The 19,481-nt window shown below is 32.7% G+C and overlaps 3 protein-coding genes across 4 annotated transcripts; all 3 read right to left on the bottom strand.

The window, feature by feature from the left end:
- Positions 1–1,811: 1,811 nt before the first annotated feature.
- On the bottom strand, positions 1,812–3,815 carry LOC118035765 (uncharacterized). Its single transcript, XM_035041396.2, has 3 exons — positions 2,834–3,815; positions 2,556–2,741; positions 1,812–2,469 (listed from the first exon to the last, which is right to left on the bottom strand). Exons 1-3 carry the CDS (start codon positions 3,320–3,322, stop codon positions 2,185–2,187), a joined length of 960 nt encoding a protein of 319 aa, XP_034897287.1. The 5' UTR covers positions 3,323–3,815; the 3' UTR covers positions 1,812–2,184.
- Positions 3,816–5,827: 2,012 nt separating this feature from the next.
- On the bottom strand, positions 5,828–8,275 carry LOC118035764 (subtilisin-like protease SBT3). Its single transcript, XM_035041395.2, has one exon. It carries the CDS (start codon positions 8,219–8,221, stop codon positions 5,894–5,896), a length of 2,328 nt encoding a protein of 775 aa, XP_034897286.1. The 5' UTR covers positions 8,222–8,275; the 3' UTR covers positions 5,828–5,893.
- A 5,999-nt stretch (positions 8,276–14,274) lies between these two features.
- Positions 14,275–17,535, bottom strand: LOC118035763 (transcription factor PIF5). Of its 2 annotated transcripts, none has more exons than XM_035041392.2 (6): positions 16,855–17,535; positions 16,613–16,711; positions 16,450–16,515; positions 16,259–16,324; positions 14,795–15,115; positions 14,275–14,715 (listed from the first exon to the last, which is right to left on the bottom strand). In XM_035041392.2, the coding sequence occupies exons 1-6, from the start codon at positions 17,209–17,211 to the stop codon at positions 14,635–14,637; spliced, it is 990 nt and encodes a 329-aa protein (XP_034897283.1). In that variant the 5' UTR covers positions 17,212–17,535; the 3' UTR covers positions 14,275–14,634. The 2 variants fall into 2 exon arrangements, with proteins under 2 accessions (XP_034897283.1, XP_034897284.1); XM_035041393.2 differs by having other exon boundaries at positions 16,613–16,708.
- Between the last annotated feature and the right edge of the window lie 1,946 nt (positions 17,536–19,481).

Genomic DNA, 19,481 nt, shown 5'->3' with positions numbered 1-19,481 from the left:
TATTTAAAAAAAACAATATATATATAAATATATATATTGTCATATGATTTTATAAACTGGAAAAGCATTTTTTTAACCAAACAATTAAATCATACAATTTCTTTAAACCCATTTTTAACCAAACACTATTTTTTCAAACCAACCTCAACTAAAAGTACTTTTTATAAAACAACTTTTTTCAAACCACAACCACAAAAGCTACCGCAATACCAAACACACCCACAAATGTGTCTGTTTAAGAGTTGTGCATCTCATTAAAAAAAATAATTACAAAGCTCGTATAATTTACAAACAAACTTTTTAAAAACCCATGAATTTTTTATTTGTCATTTTGGGTGTTTTACCTTCTTTTTTTTTTTCAATTTTATTCTTTAGTATAAGTTTTTTTTTCTTTGGGTTTTCTTGAATTTTTTTTATTTTTTGGTTTTTCTTTCTAATTTTATACTTTAATATAAGATTTTTATCCTTCAATATTGAAATGATAATAAACCATTTTTTATATTTTTATCAATCTCATCTTTTAATATGAGGTTTTAAATTCTTGTGGGTTTTTTTAGCTATTTTTTATAATTTTTTATTTTTTTTTAATTTCATCCTTTAATAAAGGGTTTTATTGAATTTTATCTTTTAATATTAAGTTAATTATTTTCTTATACATAGTGAACAAGATCCTTTTGGGGCAAGTTGCACAAGATTTAATTTAAAAGTTGGACTAAGAAAATAGCTGGGTTGAATTTTTTAAGTTTAAATTGTTGTGATGAATTTCATGCCAATGCCAAAAAAAAATTCAATAAACTAAATAATATTTGAATTTATGTTAAACTTTTTTCTAGATCCAGGCTGCAAATGAGAATGTGGTCAATATAGTAGTTTTAGCCTAAAAAGAAATGAACTTAACCTATAACAATTACCTAAATACACTAAAATAACTAGTTCCTTTCATGGTGTTTTAATGCTAATATAAAATTATTATTTTTTTGTGCTAACCTGAGTATTATTATATTTTTTAAAAAAGATAAGACTAATTTTATTTAAGATTTATGACTACCCCTCCCAACAAATATATTTTTTAAAGATTGAACTTATATTTTTACAATTATAAAAATATAATAATTTCTTAATCACTAGAACAACAATATATTTTTTTAATCTGATGATTACAAATGCAACCTTAACCATGTCAGTTGGCGCGAGTGGAGGGTAGGGGTCGCAGGTCCGAGAGTTGATGGGCGCAATTATTTTCACAAGTGTGACAGACGAGCACCTTAATATATTTTCTTAATCATTTGATAACAAACCATGCCGCGTGGAGGCCAGACCTCGCAAGTTCGAGAGCTGATATGCGCAATTATTTTCAAAAATGTCATATACAACATGCTGTTTGTAATATTTCTTTTCAAAAAAATAAAGGGTGTTTAAAAAAAAATGCAGTGCCAAGCACGTAGACTTGTCCTACCAAGAATGAGCTAGGTATCCGCCCCTTCACTAGCCTTTTTTTTTTACGTTTTTTTATTTATTTATTTTTTTGTTGACACTTCAAATAAAAAACAACAAATTATTCATAGAAAATCAATTTGTTATCATTAAAAATTTTAAATAGATTTCAAACATAATTTTATCATAATTACAATTGTTTTAACAAACATCTTGATGGTAAGATAAACAAAAAGATATATTTATATAAAAAATTATCTTGATTGAAATAAATTTCAAAATAATTATATTTTTAGATTTAATGCCCGAAAATCTGCCAAGACTTGTACATTTTTATTTTTATTTTACGTTTAAAAGAATTCGGGTGGAATTCTAAATAACCAGAAAATGAACATGTAAACTTTATCAAAAAATGTAATTACACGAACGGTAGCACTGATCCATGAATCACTACTTACTTTTACATTAATTTCTTGTTTATATATATTTGGGGAAAAGAAATAGAAACAAATGGAGAGTAGCCCACAAGGCATCGCCGAAGCCAACGTTTTCTTTTCACTCTCTGGCCAGCTGGGTAAACCAAAAAAAGTCCAAATCCGCGTCGCTCACCCCTTGCCCACTTTACCCATTGAGCTGTTTTCCATTTCCACTTTCTTGATTCTTCTCCTCAGCAAAAACAAACCAATAATATGAAATTAAAATTAAAGAAAAAAAATATGAAATTCCTCTTCACGTGTTGACTGATCATCATCAATCATATGTGCAAGCATCCTTGAGAGAAATTGGGACGTTGAGCTTCTTTGGATCAAAAGTAAAATCACACTCAATTTTCCTGTTAAATTTTGTTTTAACCAGCTTTCCCAATACATAAGCTCTTGATCTAACGACGAAGTTCATTTTTAGAGGCACTGGTAATGTGGTTGTCCCTGTTGAACTGCTCAGCCCAGCTCCACTTCCGTACAATGGTATTTTGTTGCTGATGACAGATATTGCCACGGGTCTCTGGCTCTTCCTTGATTGGTAAAACTTCTTGATCTGCAATACCCAAACACCAAATTAGAAAAGAATCCACAAATACCTTCTTCTTCCTCTGTTTTTTTCAAGGATCTGAATTGGCTTACATTTCCTGATGCAATAGTGATTTCAGAGTAGGAAAGATCAAGAGGTGTTGATGCTACACGGACGCCGAAAAATGTTCCTTTGTTACGATAGGTCATTTTCACTGTAGAGTTCACCGAGATCATATCAGTTGCCACTCCCGTTGAATCAGACCCGGCTTGGATCCTAAATTGCTCAAATGTAATACTCTGCAAGAAAAAAAAAACCAATTTCTCGAATTGTAATATTTTTCGTGAAAATAAATAAAAGAAAGATATATATAGTATATATAATAATATACCTTCATTGTAATCTTGGGTTTTTGTGGCTTACTAGCACCCCAAAGAATTAAAGAAAAGAGAGAGAATAAGATAAAGAAACCAAGAACAAAAGCAAGAAAATAGCATCTACGAGGGAGACCCTTTCGACGCTCTTCGTCTTCAAGAAGTCCTTCTTCTTCAATAACATCACACTCTTTCCACTGCTTCTGTCCCTTTCCTTGACCCCCTCTAGACGCATCATTTGGTGAGATCTTGCGCGATCCAGGTTTCAGCGACCCGGAAAACCGGGTTGAGGAGGACTCGCGCGAGTGGCGGCCAACAGAGGAGTGAGAGTGAGGTGGGGACCCCATGGGGCTGAGTACAGGGGTGGAGTGAAACGACGTCGTGGTTTTCTCTCCATCGTGAGAGTCACGTGATGGGCTCTGCACGTAGTAGACTGGCCGGCGAGGAGATCTTGTGGGGGATGATGGTGCTAGACTAGTGACCTCTGAGTCTGTCTTGGCGTGCATTGTCTGTCTTTCTTAATCAGGTTCTTCTTCTTCTTCTTCTTAGTTTTGATTGAGCACCGAATTCTATACAATTGGAGATACTGATTTGCTGTCTTGTATCTTCTCTGTGGGTTCGCTGGAGATGATGGTGACTTTGTGGGAATTGCGAGGGGGGGATTGGTCAACTCGAGCGCAATTGAGAAATAGGCTTTTAATAGTGTGGAGAGAGAAGGTACGAGGGGTGGGATGTTTAAAGCAGAAAGACGAGTGCTTGCCTGTCTGGTGTCCCTCTGTCAGCACTCGTGCTGTTATGTTAGGGTTGGTTTAGTAGAGGAAGATGCGAGGAACTAATTACTCGACAGCCAATTACAGTTGGCGCCGCACAACGAATCTATTTATTCAGTAACTGAAGCCGTATAGTAGACAGTAGATAATGGAAGCTCAAAAAAGAATGAAAATACGGAGTCATCACTCATACCATTGATGATTCACTGGTGTGTGAATTTGGGTGACTCACCTAAAGCGAACTTGTTATAACTTACGCGTGCACAAGTACAAAATGCAAGTTTATCCTGCTGGTTACTTTTTTTCCCCAAAACAATAGTAAAAAAATAAAAGTATTGTTAGGTACCAAAACTGCTGTTTGGCCTTCAAGTGTCCAGGTTTAAATATGGAATTGGCTTCCTCTGCATAGAAAAAAATCCCTTGTCAAAATATAAAACTCTATTATACTTAAGTTAATAAATTATAGGAAAGAAAGAAAATAATAATAATAATAAAAAAAAAAAAAGCAAGAACTAAGGAAAGTGAAAGACACGGGATGGTGAGACAAGGCCCGGTTTCTTAGAAGTGATAGCTCTGTTTGAAGTGTGTACCCACTACTAAACTTTTTGAGAATTTATATTGTGTGATGAGGCTTAGTTTGAAATGAGTGCTTGAAAAACACAGACAGAATTATCCATACAATTGGATTGTATCTGCCTTTATCCAACAAGCAAAATATATATAATACTAGAGCAATATTTTTGGCCATCAAAGAATTATCCACACACAAAATGTATATATTCAATTATAATTATTTGAATTTGCAACTAATTAAGCTTTTTACAGTGTAACAACTCTAAAATCTCAGATCGATTCAAAAATAAATAAATATAAAAAACAAGCACAATCAATCACACAAAAACACACATAGAATTTACATGGGTTAGTAACTTAGGTTTTTTAAACATGAGAGAAATTCACTATCAGAAAATACAAGATTACAAGGTATCTTGCAAAATTATATTTTCATCCAAAATCCCTAAGTAACAAAAAAATCTTTCTCTCTCTCTTCTCTCAAACCATCAAATTGTAGAGAATAAAAAAACTTACAAATAAATCTTATCATTTCTCAATTTCCTTTCCTAGCTCTGACTTTCAATTTTTATGTGGTTTAAATATATAGGTATTTGTTTTTTCTCGTTGGCCCATAATTTAAGATAAATCCAACAAATCTCTATCTTGGTTTAAATAAAGTCAACTTGAGTATATTTTTTATTATTTCCACCAAGCACCTCTCAAATACTATGCAAATCAACCAAGTTCAAGCAATCCTTAAACTTGACTATACAAATAGACTTCGTCAACATACCTGTAGGGTTCTCAATTATAAAAATTTTTTTCGCTATTAAAACACTTTATTACATTATATCTAGAATAAAGTGATATATTCTATCAATATGTTTGATTCTTTTATGTTACATCCAGTTCTTGGTCATATAAATAGTACTCTAACCATCACAATACACATCAATTAACTTATATGCAAATCAAAATTATCAATCAAACCTCTTAATCATCAAGTTTCTTTCATTATCTATAACAATGTCATATACTCCATCTCTATTATAAACAAGTCAGTAATAGATTGCAAAATCACTTTCCAACTAGTGACATGTCTAAAAAAGGTGAAAACATAACATGGAATCAACGTCTTCCTGTCAAAATCATCTTAGCTTTTTATTTTTGCCTCTCTTTCCTTCAAATCATATCGTTTATTTAAAATAATGAAATCATAACAAGAAATTAGTTATTTGACTAAAATGTTTAAAAACAGAACACAAAATGAAATAAACATAGGTTTAGATCGATCTTGGTTTTCTCATGCCTTTTACCTTTGATTTCATGATGTAAATTGGTCTATCTTTTGTTAGGTCGTTCTATTTTGTGAGATGTGCGTGCTTCCTTTAACATTCTCAATGTTCTCACCTTCATTAACAAGCCTGAACATCATGTAGCAGTGAACACAGTTCTCTTTTTGTCTGAATGGATACAAACTCCTTTTGTGCTATAAAAGCGCTGCTATGACGTTTAATGAGAAAAGTGCTGCTATGTCTAATGGATACAAACTCCTTTTGTGATCTAAATATTACTTCAACTATTTCAAAGATCAATAGCCCTTGTGTATGATATCAAACAAACACGCCTATGATTTTGCGACCAAATAAAACTGACACTATCCATGAAAGCTGGAAGCTCCTTCGCTGATTAAATGTAATTTTATTCAAAAATAACACGGACATAAGTTAACTTGTAAAGTACCCAAGTTTGTTAGTTCTTCGAAGACAATTGTGGGCTCAAACTTGTTGACACTATGGGACTCCTGACAATATGTTCACAGGCCACATCAACCCAACTAAGATAACCGAAAGTTACAGTCTCATCCAAAAGTGCTGGACCTTCAATGATCAGTTTGTAGCTTAATTTCTCATACTTGGCCCTGAACTCCAACTTGTCTGGAACGACACTTACCTTTAAACCGATCATGGGCGTCACATTTACGGTGTAAGTAGACATTTCCGCTCCAACATTGGTCACTGTCCTTTGAAATTCTCGCACGGTGGTCAGATTTGATGGCGAATCTTTTGCATTAAAATAGGCGATAAAAGAAGGGTAGTTAAGGTCGGTGGATGGGTTGGAACAATTTGTGGAAGATGACCTTGTGATAGCTTGGATTTGTTTTTCTGTGAAATTTAGAGCACAGAGTAGCCTCACATAATCATTTGAATTAACATCATAAATGAGACCAGGATCTAGAGCTTTGTTGGGATTAACTTGTCCAGCTCCCATGGCAAGAGGACTGGCTGGTGTTGTCTTGTTACCAAAACCGATGTCGTTGATAGGTTTCATGGTATGATCCATTATATCAGCGGTCGTCATCATGGCTGACCGTATAGCAGCTGGACTCCAATCAGGATGTGCCTTCCTCAAGAGTGCAGCCACTCCTGCTGCATGCGGGCAAGCCATAGATGTCCCTGATATTATATTAAAATTACTGAACAAAGGTTGTGAATTGTTCAGACCCACGACAACATTTGGAGGCCATGAAGCTAATATTAGTGAGCCTGGAGTCATAATGTCTGGCTTCATTACCAATGGACAGCTCGCCGATGGCCCTCTAGAACTGTAACCGGTAACACTTGGAGCTGATTTAATCCCCAGATTTGTTTTTCGAAATTCTACGCTTGCTTGTGGCTTGTTGCTGTTCTTGATGTAATCTATTATGGTTTTCCCATCTTTCTGATTCAGAAGAACAACTGGAAATGGATCCTGGATGAATTCTTCAGCATCTGTAAAATTTGTTATGAAAACACCAGCTGTAACGTTTGCTTTGCTGACATTTTCAACTTGGTCGCTTAAGTCATTACCATCGTTCCCACCTTGACAAACCACAATCTTCGGTCCAATTTTGATCAATTCGCTCACATTGTGACACCCGTCCATAAAAACAATAGGCACTTCATAAAAATATGGAGTCCCCAAATAGAGAGATAGACCTGTGATTGAAACTCCATTGCCAAGTGTCAAAACTGCATTAAATTCACGGTCTACAGTACCAGCAGCTACTGTTAACACCCATGGTATGCCATTATGTAGAGTTTCGTAGTAAGGCCCTGCGTTTCCTGCAGAAGTGGACACAAATACATTCTTCTCTACGGCTGCAAATGTTGCCAAGGCAATGGGGTCTTCATTCAAAGGAATCCCATCCAAGCCAAATGATAAAGATAATACATCTACACCATCGCTAATCGCTTGATCGATTGCAGCAATTATATCAGTTATATAAGCACCTTCGTCAAAGAAAACCTTGTATATGGCTACATGGGCCCGAGGAGCTACTCCATTAGCAGTTCCAGGGGCATAGCCAAAGAATGATGCACCTTCCACGTAATTTCCAGCAGCGGTGCTAGATGTGTGTGTCCCATGCCCATCCGTATCACGCGTCGAATTCACAGATATACTGATGTTAGGATTATTTGCAATTAGGCCCCTGCTGAAAGATCTTGCTCCGATGAGCTTTTTGTTGCACAATGAGGAGTTGAATTGAGTGCCACTTTCACATTCTCCTTTCCATCTTTTTGGAATCTCAGACATTCCATGGTCATTGTAACTCTGGCTTTCTGGCCAAACACCAGAGTCCACCAACCCAATAATGATACCGTCACCATAATTTGACACCTTCCAGGCAAGGGACTGCGGTGTAAGGCCAAGAAATTTGGATGAATGAGTTGTGTCATGCTTAACAGGTAAGTCTTTGATGGAAGAAATGTAGCCTGGAGAATTTTTTAAAACCTCGAGCTCTGAAGGAGTAAGACTAGCACTGAAACCATTGATAACATGAGTATAACTATAAAGCAGTTTAGAAGAGGCAGTCAGGGTGGCAGAAGCAGCCCTGGTGGTGCTGCTATCGGAGACTTCAAATATAGAAGCGAGAGTGGACAAGTACCAGTGATACTGGCCTGAGAAGGCTTTGGGCATCACCGATAAATCCATGTGAACAATATAATTTTCGGGTTGTGATAATGTTTGAGTGAAAGGGAGGATAGTGATAACTGAAATCCACAACTTATACAAGGAAACACTGTCACGAGTCGCCATGTGCAATGTATAGTGGAAGGAGATGGTCTTGTAGGAGTGCACTGTGCTGAACTTTTCTGTGCTTTATATAGAGAACTGGAAAGTATGGAATCTCAATATCCTCCATGCATGTATAACTTTTTTTTATTTTTTATTATTATTATTGGTACGTCCTGATTGTTACCTATTTTGTCCATATGGTATATAGTATATACTCGTGGACCTGCCTCTATTGTTTGTTATCATGCAGAAGTCTTGATCAACGCGTTTTGATCCCCTGTGGTTCCCGTATGATTCCCGTCGCCCGTTTGCCAAGTTAAGCTAAGCGTGTATTCGTGGAAAGAATGTTTTTAAAAAATATTTTTTATTTTAAAATATATTTAAATATTTTTAGCTTTTATTTATTTTTAATATTAAAATTCTAAAAATATATCAATTTAAATTTATTTTTCAAACCAAATATATTTTTAAAACATACATAAATACAAGTTGAAATACAAAATCAAACAATATTTAAAAACTGAAAGATTATCAATTACCTCATTTTATTTAAGAATTATAAAATAAATTATTCTTTAATCTAAGTTTTGAACCTGATTTTATTACTTAGTTTTTCATATTTAAAATCTAGAACTTGTTTCCATAGTATCAAAAAAGAAATTTGAAATCCTTAATTTGCACCCTTTGGAAATGTAATGAATAGAGAAACACCAAAATAGTGGGGGGTTATATATATATATATATATATATAAAAAGACAAAGAAACCAGGAAGTTTTAATTGGACAATGGTCAACAAGAATCAAAGGACTTAATTATGAGCTTTACAACACAAAGGATTATGTTATAATAGTATTCAAAACCCAGGGACTAAATAAATAATTTACTCAAAATCAATTTCAAGGAATCTTGTTATATATATATATATATGTTTCATCACTCACCTCCATCTTCTGTTTTGCTAAACGCAAGTAAAATCTTTCATCGATTGAACAGTGGACTGCCTTTGGATCACTGCTTCCGTCCTTTTATTTCTAGATAGAGCCACTGGATCCATCCAGTGCTAATTTGTTTGGTTACCAGTATTTCGAGAGTGTTATAGTAATGATTGTATTTTATTTAAAAATATATTAAAATAATATTTTTTTATTTTTTAAGAATGATTTAAAAAAAATATATCAAAATAATTTTAAATAAAAAAATTAAATTTTAAATAAACATGATTTTATCCATGTTACCAAATACTACCTAATACTACTAGTTTGATGTTGCTACATAAGCTGCGTGATGGAGTTTTTTATAACATAAAAAAATGCTAGCGTTGTTAATTGCTTTTTTATTGTTAAGAAAATTTAATTATAAACTAAAAATTTTATATGTGTATTCAATAAAATACATTAAGAATTAGTGTGCCAATAAATAAATAATAATAAATTTATTGATTTCAGCTAAATGTTTAATAAAAAACTAAGATAAATATATTATTTCTTAGAAAAACAAATGTCCAATATTTTTTTATTTTGAAATTAAATCTCTAAAAGTTTTAATTAGTTTGAGTCAATAAAATAAATTTTATGTTGTCAAATCAAATATTAATTCAAGGTCAATTTATTTTTAACTTCATGAGAATCCTATATAAAACATTAAATTCAATCTCAAGTGTGAAATGATTGAATTGGAAACAAAAAATATATCAAGTGACAAAGAGAAATTAAGGAAAAACAAAAAAAGTATGGGTAATTATTGCAATTCACATTGGAGTATGTTTTTCTTCTATGTTGCATTTTAATTATTTTTTAATATTTATTTCATCTTGTATTGCTTTATATATTTATAATTTCAAATATCATTTTATAGTTTACCGAGTGTTAATTTTTTAAAAGAAAGCAAAATGACTCAATTAAAAAAAATAAGAATGTAAATGAAAAAAGAAATTTTGAGATGATTTGCTATTCGTAATCCAAACATGATTTCATCGTTTACATACCATCAATTTTAAGAAATCAAATTCCAATTATTAAATGAGAAACAAAATAAAAGATATGAAAGGAAAAGAAAAATGTTTGAGGTGATTCATTACTTATATTATATTAATAGTATTTTCACCTCAAATCTTTTAATGTAAAGTTAATGATTAAGGTAGTATTTGGTATTATAATAATAATTATTTTTTAAAATATTTTTTACTTAAAGATATATTAAAATAATATTTTTTATTTATTAAAATTTATTTTTAATATAAATATATCTAATTAATTCAAAAATATAAAATTTTAAAAAACGCACCACCAATCACGGAAACAAACACGGAAGTAAGAGACACTGGTGTTTTGCTTTCTTTCCTTTTCCCTTTGAATTCGACAGGGAGACTTGATAATTGGTGGTGTTAAAGCCCCACCATGTGCCCAAACAAGTGTACCACACGCTACAACATCCACTCATCTTATTTCAGGGAAATGATCCGGCGTAATTGTGATTGTCTGATTGACACGATTCAGTCTGATGGACAAAATGCACGTGACCCGTTTGAGAAGTTAGTTACAATTATTTTTTATTTAAAAATATATTAAAATAATATATTTTTTATTTTTTTTAAATTATTTTTTATATTAGTGCATCAAAATAATCTGAAAATATCAAAAAAAATATTAATTTAAAATAAAAAAATTAAAATTTTTTAAAAGTATTTTCAAAACGTAAAAACAGAGCCACCTGATTTGTGATTCTTATCAATGCAATGAAAACAAGTGATTTTATTATCAATGGAAAGAATGATTGCCCGCCTGGTTTCAAAGGGAAACAAAACCATCAAGAAATTAAGGAATAATATAAATTATATTTTAAAATCTTTTTAATAAATTAAAATTTAAAATTAAATTGGTTTTTTAATATAGTATCAAAGCTTTTAATGATCAACCAGTTAGAAGTTCGAATCTTATTATTTTTATTTATTTAATAAAAATTAAACATAAGATAGAGTATATTTGTGCAAGTTTTAAGTCAAAAAAACTTTTATTTGAGAATGTATAATAAAAAATAATACAAATTATATTTTAAAATTTTATTTACTAGTTAAAAGCTATTGAAATAAGATGGTTTTTTAATATAATATATATTTGACTATGAGCATTAGGGATATTTTAAAAGTGCATTTATGTTTTATTTTTTTTTAATCTTTAGGATGAGTTTCTTTCTTTCCGGATTTCTTGTGCATGGGAGTATTTTTTTTTTACTCTTTTTTTCATTGTTATTATTCGGCTAAAAAAAACTATATCCACTTAACGATAGACCGTGATTCTCCAGGAATAACATGTTAATCTTGTCATGGTAATCGCCTCTGGCCCTCTCACGTTCCACTGCATTATTTGGTAGGGTTCGATTTGTCGATTCTATGTTTAAAAGTCAACCGTTACAGGTTGCAGTATAACTCAAAATAAGTTACCACAGGTGACCTTTCATTTATTCACACTGCCAAAACCATAGTTTAAATTGTTTTGGTGCGGTAACTATATCTTAAATTTTAAAAGATTAAAAAATATTATTTTAATATATTTTTAAATAAAAAATATTTTTTAAAAAATAATAATAATTATAATACCAAACACTAATCAATCCACATTTGGAAACCATTTGTTTTTTATGTTTTAAATTATGTTTATGTGTTTTAAAAATATATTTGATTTGAAAAAATATTAAATTAATAATTTTTTCTGATATTTTTTTATGATTTTAAAGTGTTGATGTTAAAATTAAAAAAAAATATTTTAATGTATTTTCATATAAAAAATACTGTGTATAATGAATTTAGAAATGATCTAGTAAAAACAAATCGATATAATTTCAGAATTGAGAGAAAAAAAAATTAAAACTCACATGTTGCTCCCGAGAATTAAATAAGTGATCTTTAGTAGTTAAAGCACGCCTCAACCATAAAGCGGTGATTTCACCCCTAAATCGGAGTGACATGTTTGACATAGAAAGATAGAATAATTGGGGAATAAATCGGAGAAATTCTAACCGATTCATTGGCCGGAATGATTTTCATAGGATGCTTAGAATCACTATGATCTTTCCTTGTTATTTAAGCATGTAATTATTGGAGAAAACCGGCTATTATTGTGGATTAGCACAGTTGTTAGTCGCGCACGCATATAATTATTGATAAAATTACTTTGGGGGGACATAAAATGATCCGAGCATTTCCCGTTGTTCTCTAAAATAAAGGGCTAATTATTTCGTCCGGGAGGAAATGTGGGCCTTCTTTTTCTTTTATTTTTTTTAATTGAAAATCTCATATATCAGGTAGCAGCAGCGATATACAAAATGATCAGCAGGAATTCAAGTGCACGTATCTGTCAATGCAACGGAGTAGATTACATAAACAAGCGAATATTAAAGTAAATTATACAGGGAGGATGAGATTGTTTTTTAAATGTTTTTTTTGATATATTAAAATAATATTTTTTTTATTTTAAAAAAAATTATTTTTAACATTAGTATATGAAGATTTAAAAACATAAAAAATAATTTGAAATAAAAAAAATAATTTCTAAAAAAAGTATTTTTACAACACAAAAATAAACTTGTAGTAAACAGTAAACAAAGGTGCCAAATTTGCCTGGAATGCGGTACCTAGGCCCAAGCTAGAATGGGCTAGGAATTAGAAGTTTTGTGAGTTGAAATCACGCTACTGTGCTCGGGCATGTATGGAATCTCCTCCTAGGCTGGTTTTTTTAGTATAAATATAGCAAAATTAATAAGAGAGTTGATCTTATCATGTTTTAATGGAGATGAAAGGGAAAAAATAGATTTTGTTCACCAATGATAGACCAACCCAATCCATATTAATATTTATATTAATAAGATAATATAAGAGAAAATAATGAAGGGTTCTATCCTGACAGTAACTACCAAAAATTTGTAACCCTTCACCTATATAAATATGTAGTTTAGCAGACAACACACAAAAAAAATAAAAAAATAATAAAAATAAAAAAGAGAAGTAACTCTAAGATGAAAACTCCATTGACAAAAGAATTGTTTATAAAAATAAATTGCATTTAGGCCATGATAACAAGCATAATTTACTATTATTTATTGTGATTATATTTATGCTCATGATAGTTACGCGAGGCATGTTTATATTGTTTTTTTCTACTGATATTTTCTCTCTCTCTCTCTTTTCAAGCGAAACAGTACACGATAAAAGTTAACATGACAGCACAGATGTCCAAACTTGTCAACAGTAACAATGATAGCTGCTCGGTGCGATATAAGCAACATACATTAACTTCAAAAAATACAAAATTTCTTCCCCTTAGATCATCCCACAATAGTTTGAATTACTCGGTGAAACTTTAAATAGCCAAGGATGTATAGAAGACGGCTCAAAATAAAAAAAACAAATCAAGCAACATATAATTGACTTCACGCCATTAAAATGACCTTTTAGAGAAAGAACAGTGCATCAGACATCAATTATATCGACCACTGGTATACAGAGTGAACCAAATGCTGCAAAATCTACAAGTAAACAAGATTGGAAACGAACGAAACAGGTGAATTGGTCCAGAAATACAAAAAATAAAAATAAAAAAAACATAAATAATTAAAAATTAGCAAAACAAAGGTTCAACCCTTGCACCAAACAGGACCAAAATGAATTTGATGGTGGTAGTGGTAGCAATAGGTTTAATGGTTTTATTATTAGTTTTGTTGCGTTTAGAAGTGAACCAGAGAGAGATAAGGAAAAGAAGAACTATAGCAGCTCCTGCACTAAAACGAAGCGCTGCCCATGAACGTAAACCAGAGATTGACGTTTTCTTTGATAGCTCATCGTTCAAGAAATAATTAGACACTACCACTACCACTACTACTTGTTTTCTCTCTTCTTTGTTTCTTTAAACAAAAAGAAGAATTTGTTGATTTTCGCAAGTCAACAGAAAGAGCGAGGGAGGGAAAGAGGAGTCGTGGAGCAAGCTTTGTCGCAGTGGCAAAATGACAGGAAGAAGTTGAGACATAGAAAGCAGTAAGTTGATCAAGGATAGAAGATCCAAATATCATTAGACAATGAGCGTAGCAAAAATGGTAAGGATTATATAGCATCCTTCAACTTCATTTCCTTCTTTCAAATACAGATTTCAAACACAGTAGCAATGGAAACATCCATCCAATCTAACAGATTCGTCCTGGTTTCCTAAATAATTAAACAACTAAATAGATTTTGGACTAACATTTCTAATGAAGTCAAAGGATGCTAGGAGTTCGGTTCTTATAGTTGTATCTAACCTGTCATAAATTACAAAATAAATGACCTGGTGAAGGGTGAGAAGTCAGTAGTTTTGAGGAACATTTGCAGCTCATAAGGTATTTGGACAAACGGTAACTGTTATTGGTGGCAATTTCATTGATCATGTATTTGAAGAGTAAGACAGAGCTAGGACACACCGGATGGAGAAGTCTTCACAGTTTGATTCATCTCTATTTGTGCCTGTGGTGTTCCTTCCCTGCATATTTCCTTCACATCACCAAAAAATAGTTCAATGTTAAACCAGCAATTCTCAGAAATACTCTAATGGTTGTTTCTCAGAGTTTACCTTTGAAGACGCGCACGGATTGAGGGGTGCATGGTTGGCATGGATCAGTGATTCAAAACCAACGTTAGTTTCTGATGAGGTAATGTTTGTCCCTGAAGGAATAGCAATTGGTTGATTTGAGACCGTGCACTGGCTTGGAAGATTAAGAGCAGTTTGCACTGAGCTTTCTTCATTTGCAGAAAATATGCCTGTTAATGTGTTTGTAGTTAACAACCCATTTCCTTCATCAAAGCTCATTCCTGACAAGGGCGGCTGCATTGGCTGTAGTGCTCCTGGTAAGCACATCGGTTGCAAACTCAATCCATTTCTCATTGTTAACATCTGAAAACCAATCATGATATGAATCATATAATATGCTGAAGTGACAATAACTGCATCGTCCACTCCGTGACCAACCTATTTTTGCTATTTTTCCAATTGGACTTGGCAGGGAAAAAAAAAGATTCAAAAGGAGGATGTTGATTTCCAGAGTTAAATAATTTCTAAGGGAAAGGACTGGGAAAAGGATGTCCATCCCAATCCAGCTCTGTAACTTTCCAGCTTCAGTTCTATCCTTGGAAATTTAAGCAAACTATGCGCACCCAGGGACAGAAAACCAAGTTACCCAACTTATATTATAAGTGATGTGAAGTCATGCTCAGTCATTACTAAGAAGATTCAGTCCTGTAGTCATAACAGTAGCATTCAGAACCATTGTAAAACCAAATTTGAGTCAGAGCCATCTCTGTAGTAAACAAGATGAAAATTAGATTAATTTTTGCCTATCTCGGACAATACGGCAAATGGTCAATTTGCTGCTCTCTCTACCAACCAAGATATGAATTCCTTGAGCCTTAAAATAAAAGTTAACAAACACAAATATATACTATAAAATGATACCGTTTGCTTAATGCAGGCCTATCGGTATTTGATTATGGATTACAAATGTCAAAAACTTTTATGATGCTTACCTAGATGTTAGGAATTTGGAAAGATCTATTAGAGAAGACATGAAACAAAAAACATCGGAAATGGATGGCATTCATAAACTTCTATGATGCTTACTGAGATGTTCAAAATTTGGAAGGATTTAATAGAGAAGACGTGATACAAAATACAAAAGAAATGGTTGTGTCAATGTTCTATCCATTTTAACCAATGCTCTAACTATTTATAAGATGTGTATAACCTACAAAGTATCAGACCCTTCAACTGACTTTTACATCTTCTTCAAAGAATCAAAGCAGCATTCTTGCACTTAGCTGCCTAAGGCTGTTGCCCTACTACAAGAAAATGGCCCCCGATCTTTAGAACTAAACAAGATTACATTAATAACTAAAAGCTCTAAAAATCAGGCTTCTAGTGAAGGATAGCGCATAGAGCAACAAAGTCCAAAATAAAAGGCATACAAACAAAAGAGACAACTAAATAATCAGAGTGGCTTCAACCAAACAGCCAGGTAAAAGAGTGCTAGAAACCACCCACCTGCACTTGAAGCTGAAGCTGCTTCAAGTATTCAATGGCCTCATCCAGCATCGAAGCCTTATCCGTCTATCAAAATTAAAAAAAAAAAAAAAAACTCCAAATCAAATAGTAATTCTTTTGAATTTGAATTTGAAACTCTCTGCATTCAAGCTTTACTAATTAAAACTTCTTTGCTGTAAAAGATAGTGTACCTTGTTAGAATTAGGAATTAAATTCTGTAAGGCTTTCATTTTCTCATTGATCCTACTCCTCCTCCTCTGTTAAGAAAATAACCCACATAAATTGAATCCCACATTTATCTCACAATCAAAAAATAAAAAAATAAAACAAAAGGAAGAAAAATAGAGAGGGAACCTTTTCAGATAAATTATGAACCTCCGCAGCTCTAGTCCTCTTCGATGAACTTCGCGGCCGCACTGCATTAGCTTGCACCTCAGCCGCCTCCGCCCCCTTCTATATTCAAAATACTTTAAAGCAGTTACTTATAAAAAGTAAAAAAGAAATTATAACTATCCGCACAATAAAAAAAAAAAAAAAAAAAGAATTAATAATAACTCAAGTATTTGCTTGAATGAGTTATTAAGTTACCAAATTACCTCGCTATCGCAGCTAAAATCACCTAGATCATCCTCCACGGAGACTCCCCTTCTCCTTGAAATACCTGAAGAGACCGCATTATCCACGCCTTCTTTAACATAATAACCACCGGGATCAGAGAGATTGACACCGGAGTTTCCAGCACCGGCTCCGCACTCCGTCTCCGACCGTCCAAACAGGTGGCAATCCAACAATTCCATGGCGGCGGAGCCAGTCTCCACCGGCGTAGAGAGAGCGTGATGGATGAATTTAGAAGAGGAGGAGGAAGAGTTGTTGCCGAGGAACTGTTGGAGGAAAGTGGAGATCTCTTCTGGCTCAGTGGCCGGTGACCGTGCCGGTCCGTACAGATCCGCCATTTATATATTAATTAAAATATATATAAAAAAATAGAATGAAAAGGAGAAAGCGAAGAGCAGAGAGTGGATTTTATTTTAATGTTTTTGGTGTTTGATTCCTGTGTGTGTGTTATCTGTTAGCTGATTATTCTTCTTTGCTGCTTTTATTTATTTATTTGGGGAGTGCTGGCTTTTTGTTTTTGCTGTTGACGGGGAACGGGGGGGTTTTTTAAGGAGGCTTTTGGGAGTTTAGTGGAGGTTTTGGCATATCACGGAGGAAGATGATATTTTGATTGTAATCAATTTGGATTAATCTCCCGCCCTTCTTTTCGCGACTCCCCCCCCCCCCCCCCTGGTTTCCGTTATTCTCATATGCCTTTACCTTTGCGGGAAATCCTTGGGCTGTTCTGTTTTTCTTCTTTTCCTTTCTCCTTTTTTCACTTTTTTTTCACTCTTTTTTTTGCTTCTGGTTAATCATTTTCGCCATGTTTGGTTCTTTTAGCCCGCGCTAGCTTAATTGTCCAGCCTCTGTCACGGGGTATATATCATTTTTATTCATGGCGTCTGTTTTTATAAAAACTTATTATAATTTGAAAAGTAAGATTTAATTAAAAAAATTAGAAAATTATGATTTATAATTTTTATGCAATTGAATTAAAAAATAAAAGAATAATTAATTTGAGAAATTTTATAAGAACCTTCTCATAACCTAGTTTTAACCACAATTATATTTTTAATTTGATTTTTAAAGGATAATAGACTGATTTTAATTAAGGGTGACATTTGTTGATTTGTGAAAATTAAGAACTATATTGTATGTTTTTTTTTTTTAATATTCTGGTGAAACAAACTATATATCACAATAGATTCAGCTAATCTTTTTCAAATTTTGATTTTAGATTTAAAAGAAAAGGGTAAGTTTTAAATATATATAACTATTTTATTATAAATATATATCCTAGTGTAAAAAAAAAAATATTACAAATACACAAAGACACTCTAAAAAAAAATACAGGAAGCCACCCATCACAGCTGAAAAATAAAGAGGGAGGGCAAGAAAAGAAAAAACAAGAACAATAACAGCCTCATTAGCAGTAGCAACGAGGAGAGATCGAGAGAGAGAAGTTAAGAAAGACGGTGAAAAGTTCAAAGCTTTAGGAGGCTCGATCTCCCTCCACAAGGAGCGTAAAGGTGCATCATCGATCTAAGATTAACCAGAGAAAGGGAGGCGTTTTAGATACGGTAGGTGGCCGATTTCTCCAGTAACGGCGGCGCGCTGTTCCACGAGTCAGCAATGGTGGTTACCCTTGGGTCTATGCTTCGCCATTGTTCTAGGGTGTTCTGGTATCATTCCTGAAGCTCCAGCTGCTCTTACACCCTATGGTGACCATTTAGGTCCAGTCCAACCACTTCTGGAAGGTCTATTTCATGCTTTTGCATGATTTTAATTTGTCGCTGTAATTGTTGGTTGATTATTTGATGAACTTGTGTGAGTGTGTGAGAAGATGGTGAAGTTGGATTAGTGAAGTGATATTGTGCGTGGGTGGTGCATATGTTTTAGTATGTGTTAGAGTTAAATGGATAAACAAGAAAAAAGGGGATAGTATCAAAAGATTTATCAATTTGCATTACGCCAAGTCCTACAAGAAAATCAACAAAAAAATCTCTTTGAATCTACTTGTGTTTTTATTAGCATTTGAAAGAAAAGAAAAAAATTCAAAATATTTTCTAGCATGTCTTTGATAAAACATTTGTCTTAGCATTTTCAAAAAAAAAATAAAAATATTTGGCATGTATTTTAGATTTTATAATAAATTTATAAAATTCTTTAGAAATTTGTCAAAATTAAAAGGCTATTGGGGTGCATACCTGAAATTTCAAAATTTGAACTTTGATTTTTAAAAACCCATTAAAAAAAATATGTTCCTATTCATTTTTAATAGTTGAATAGATAGACTCGTAACAAACCAATACTTGAATATAAGAAGGAATAACCCTCATCATAATTTTTTCAAAACAAGATAGTGATAAAATCTTTATTTGAGGGTAAAACTGAGTTTTTTAAAATACTTAACAATTAACGGTATTTTTAATATAGTATTTCATGACACTAGAGTTAGAAATATCCAATGTACCCTAGGACAAGTGAAACTTTTTTAGGCATATTTCACGAACCTTCCCTGGAATTGGGGTTAGGTTTCATGAACTTATCATAAGTCCATCGATATATTTATGGTTATAACTTAAGTTGTGATTTGATCTTGGTGCAGTCAACTCATCAAACAACCAAA

Source organism: Populus alba, chromosome 2 (assembly GCF_005239225.2).
Source record: "Populus alba chromosome 2, ASM523922v2, whole genome shotgun sequence".
NCBI classification, from domain to species: domain Eukaryota; kingdom Viridiplantae; phylum Streptophyta; class Magnoliopsida; order Malpighiales; family Salicaceae; genus Populus; species Populus alba.
Note: the sequence above shows the minus strand (reverse complement) of the source record. Positions and strands in the feature narration are given on the sequence as shown.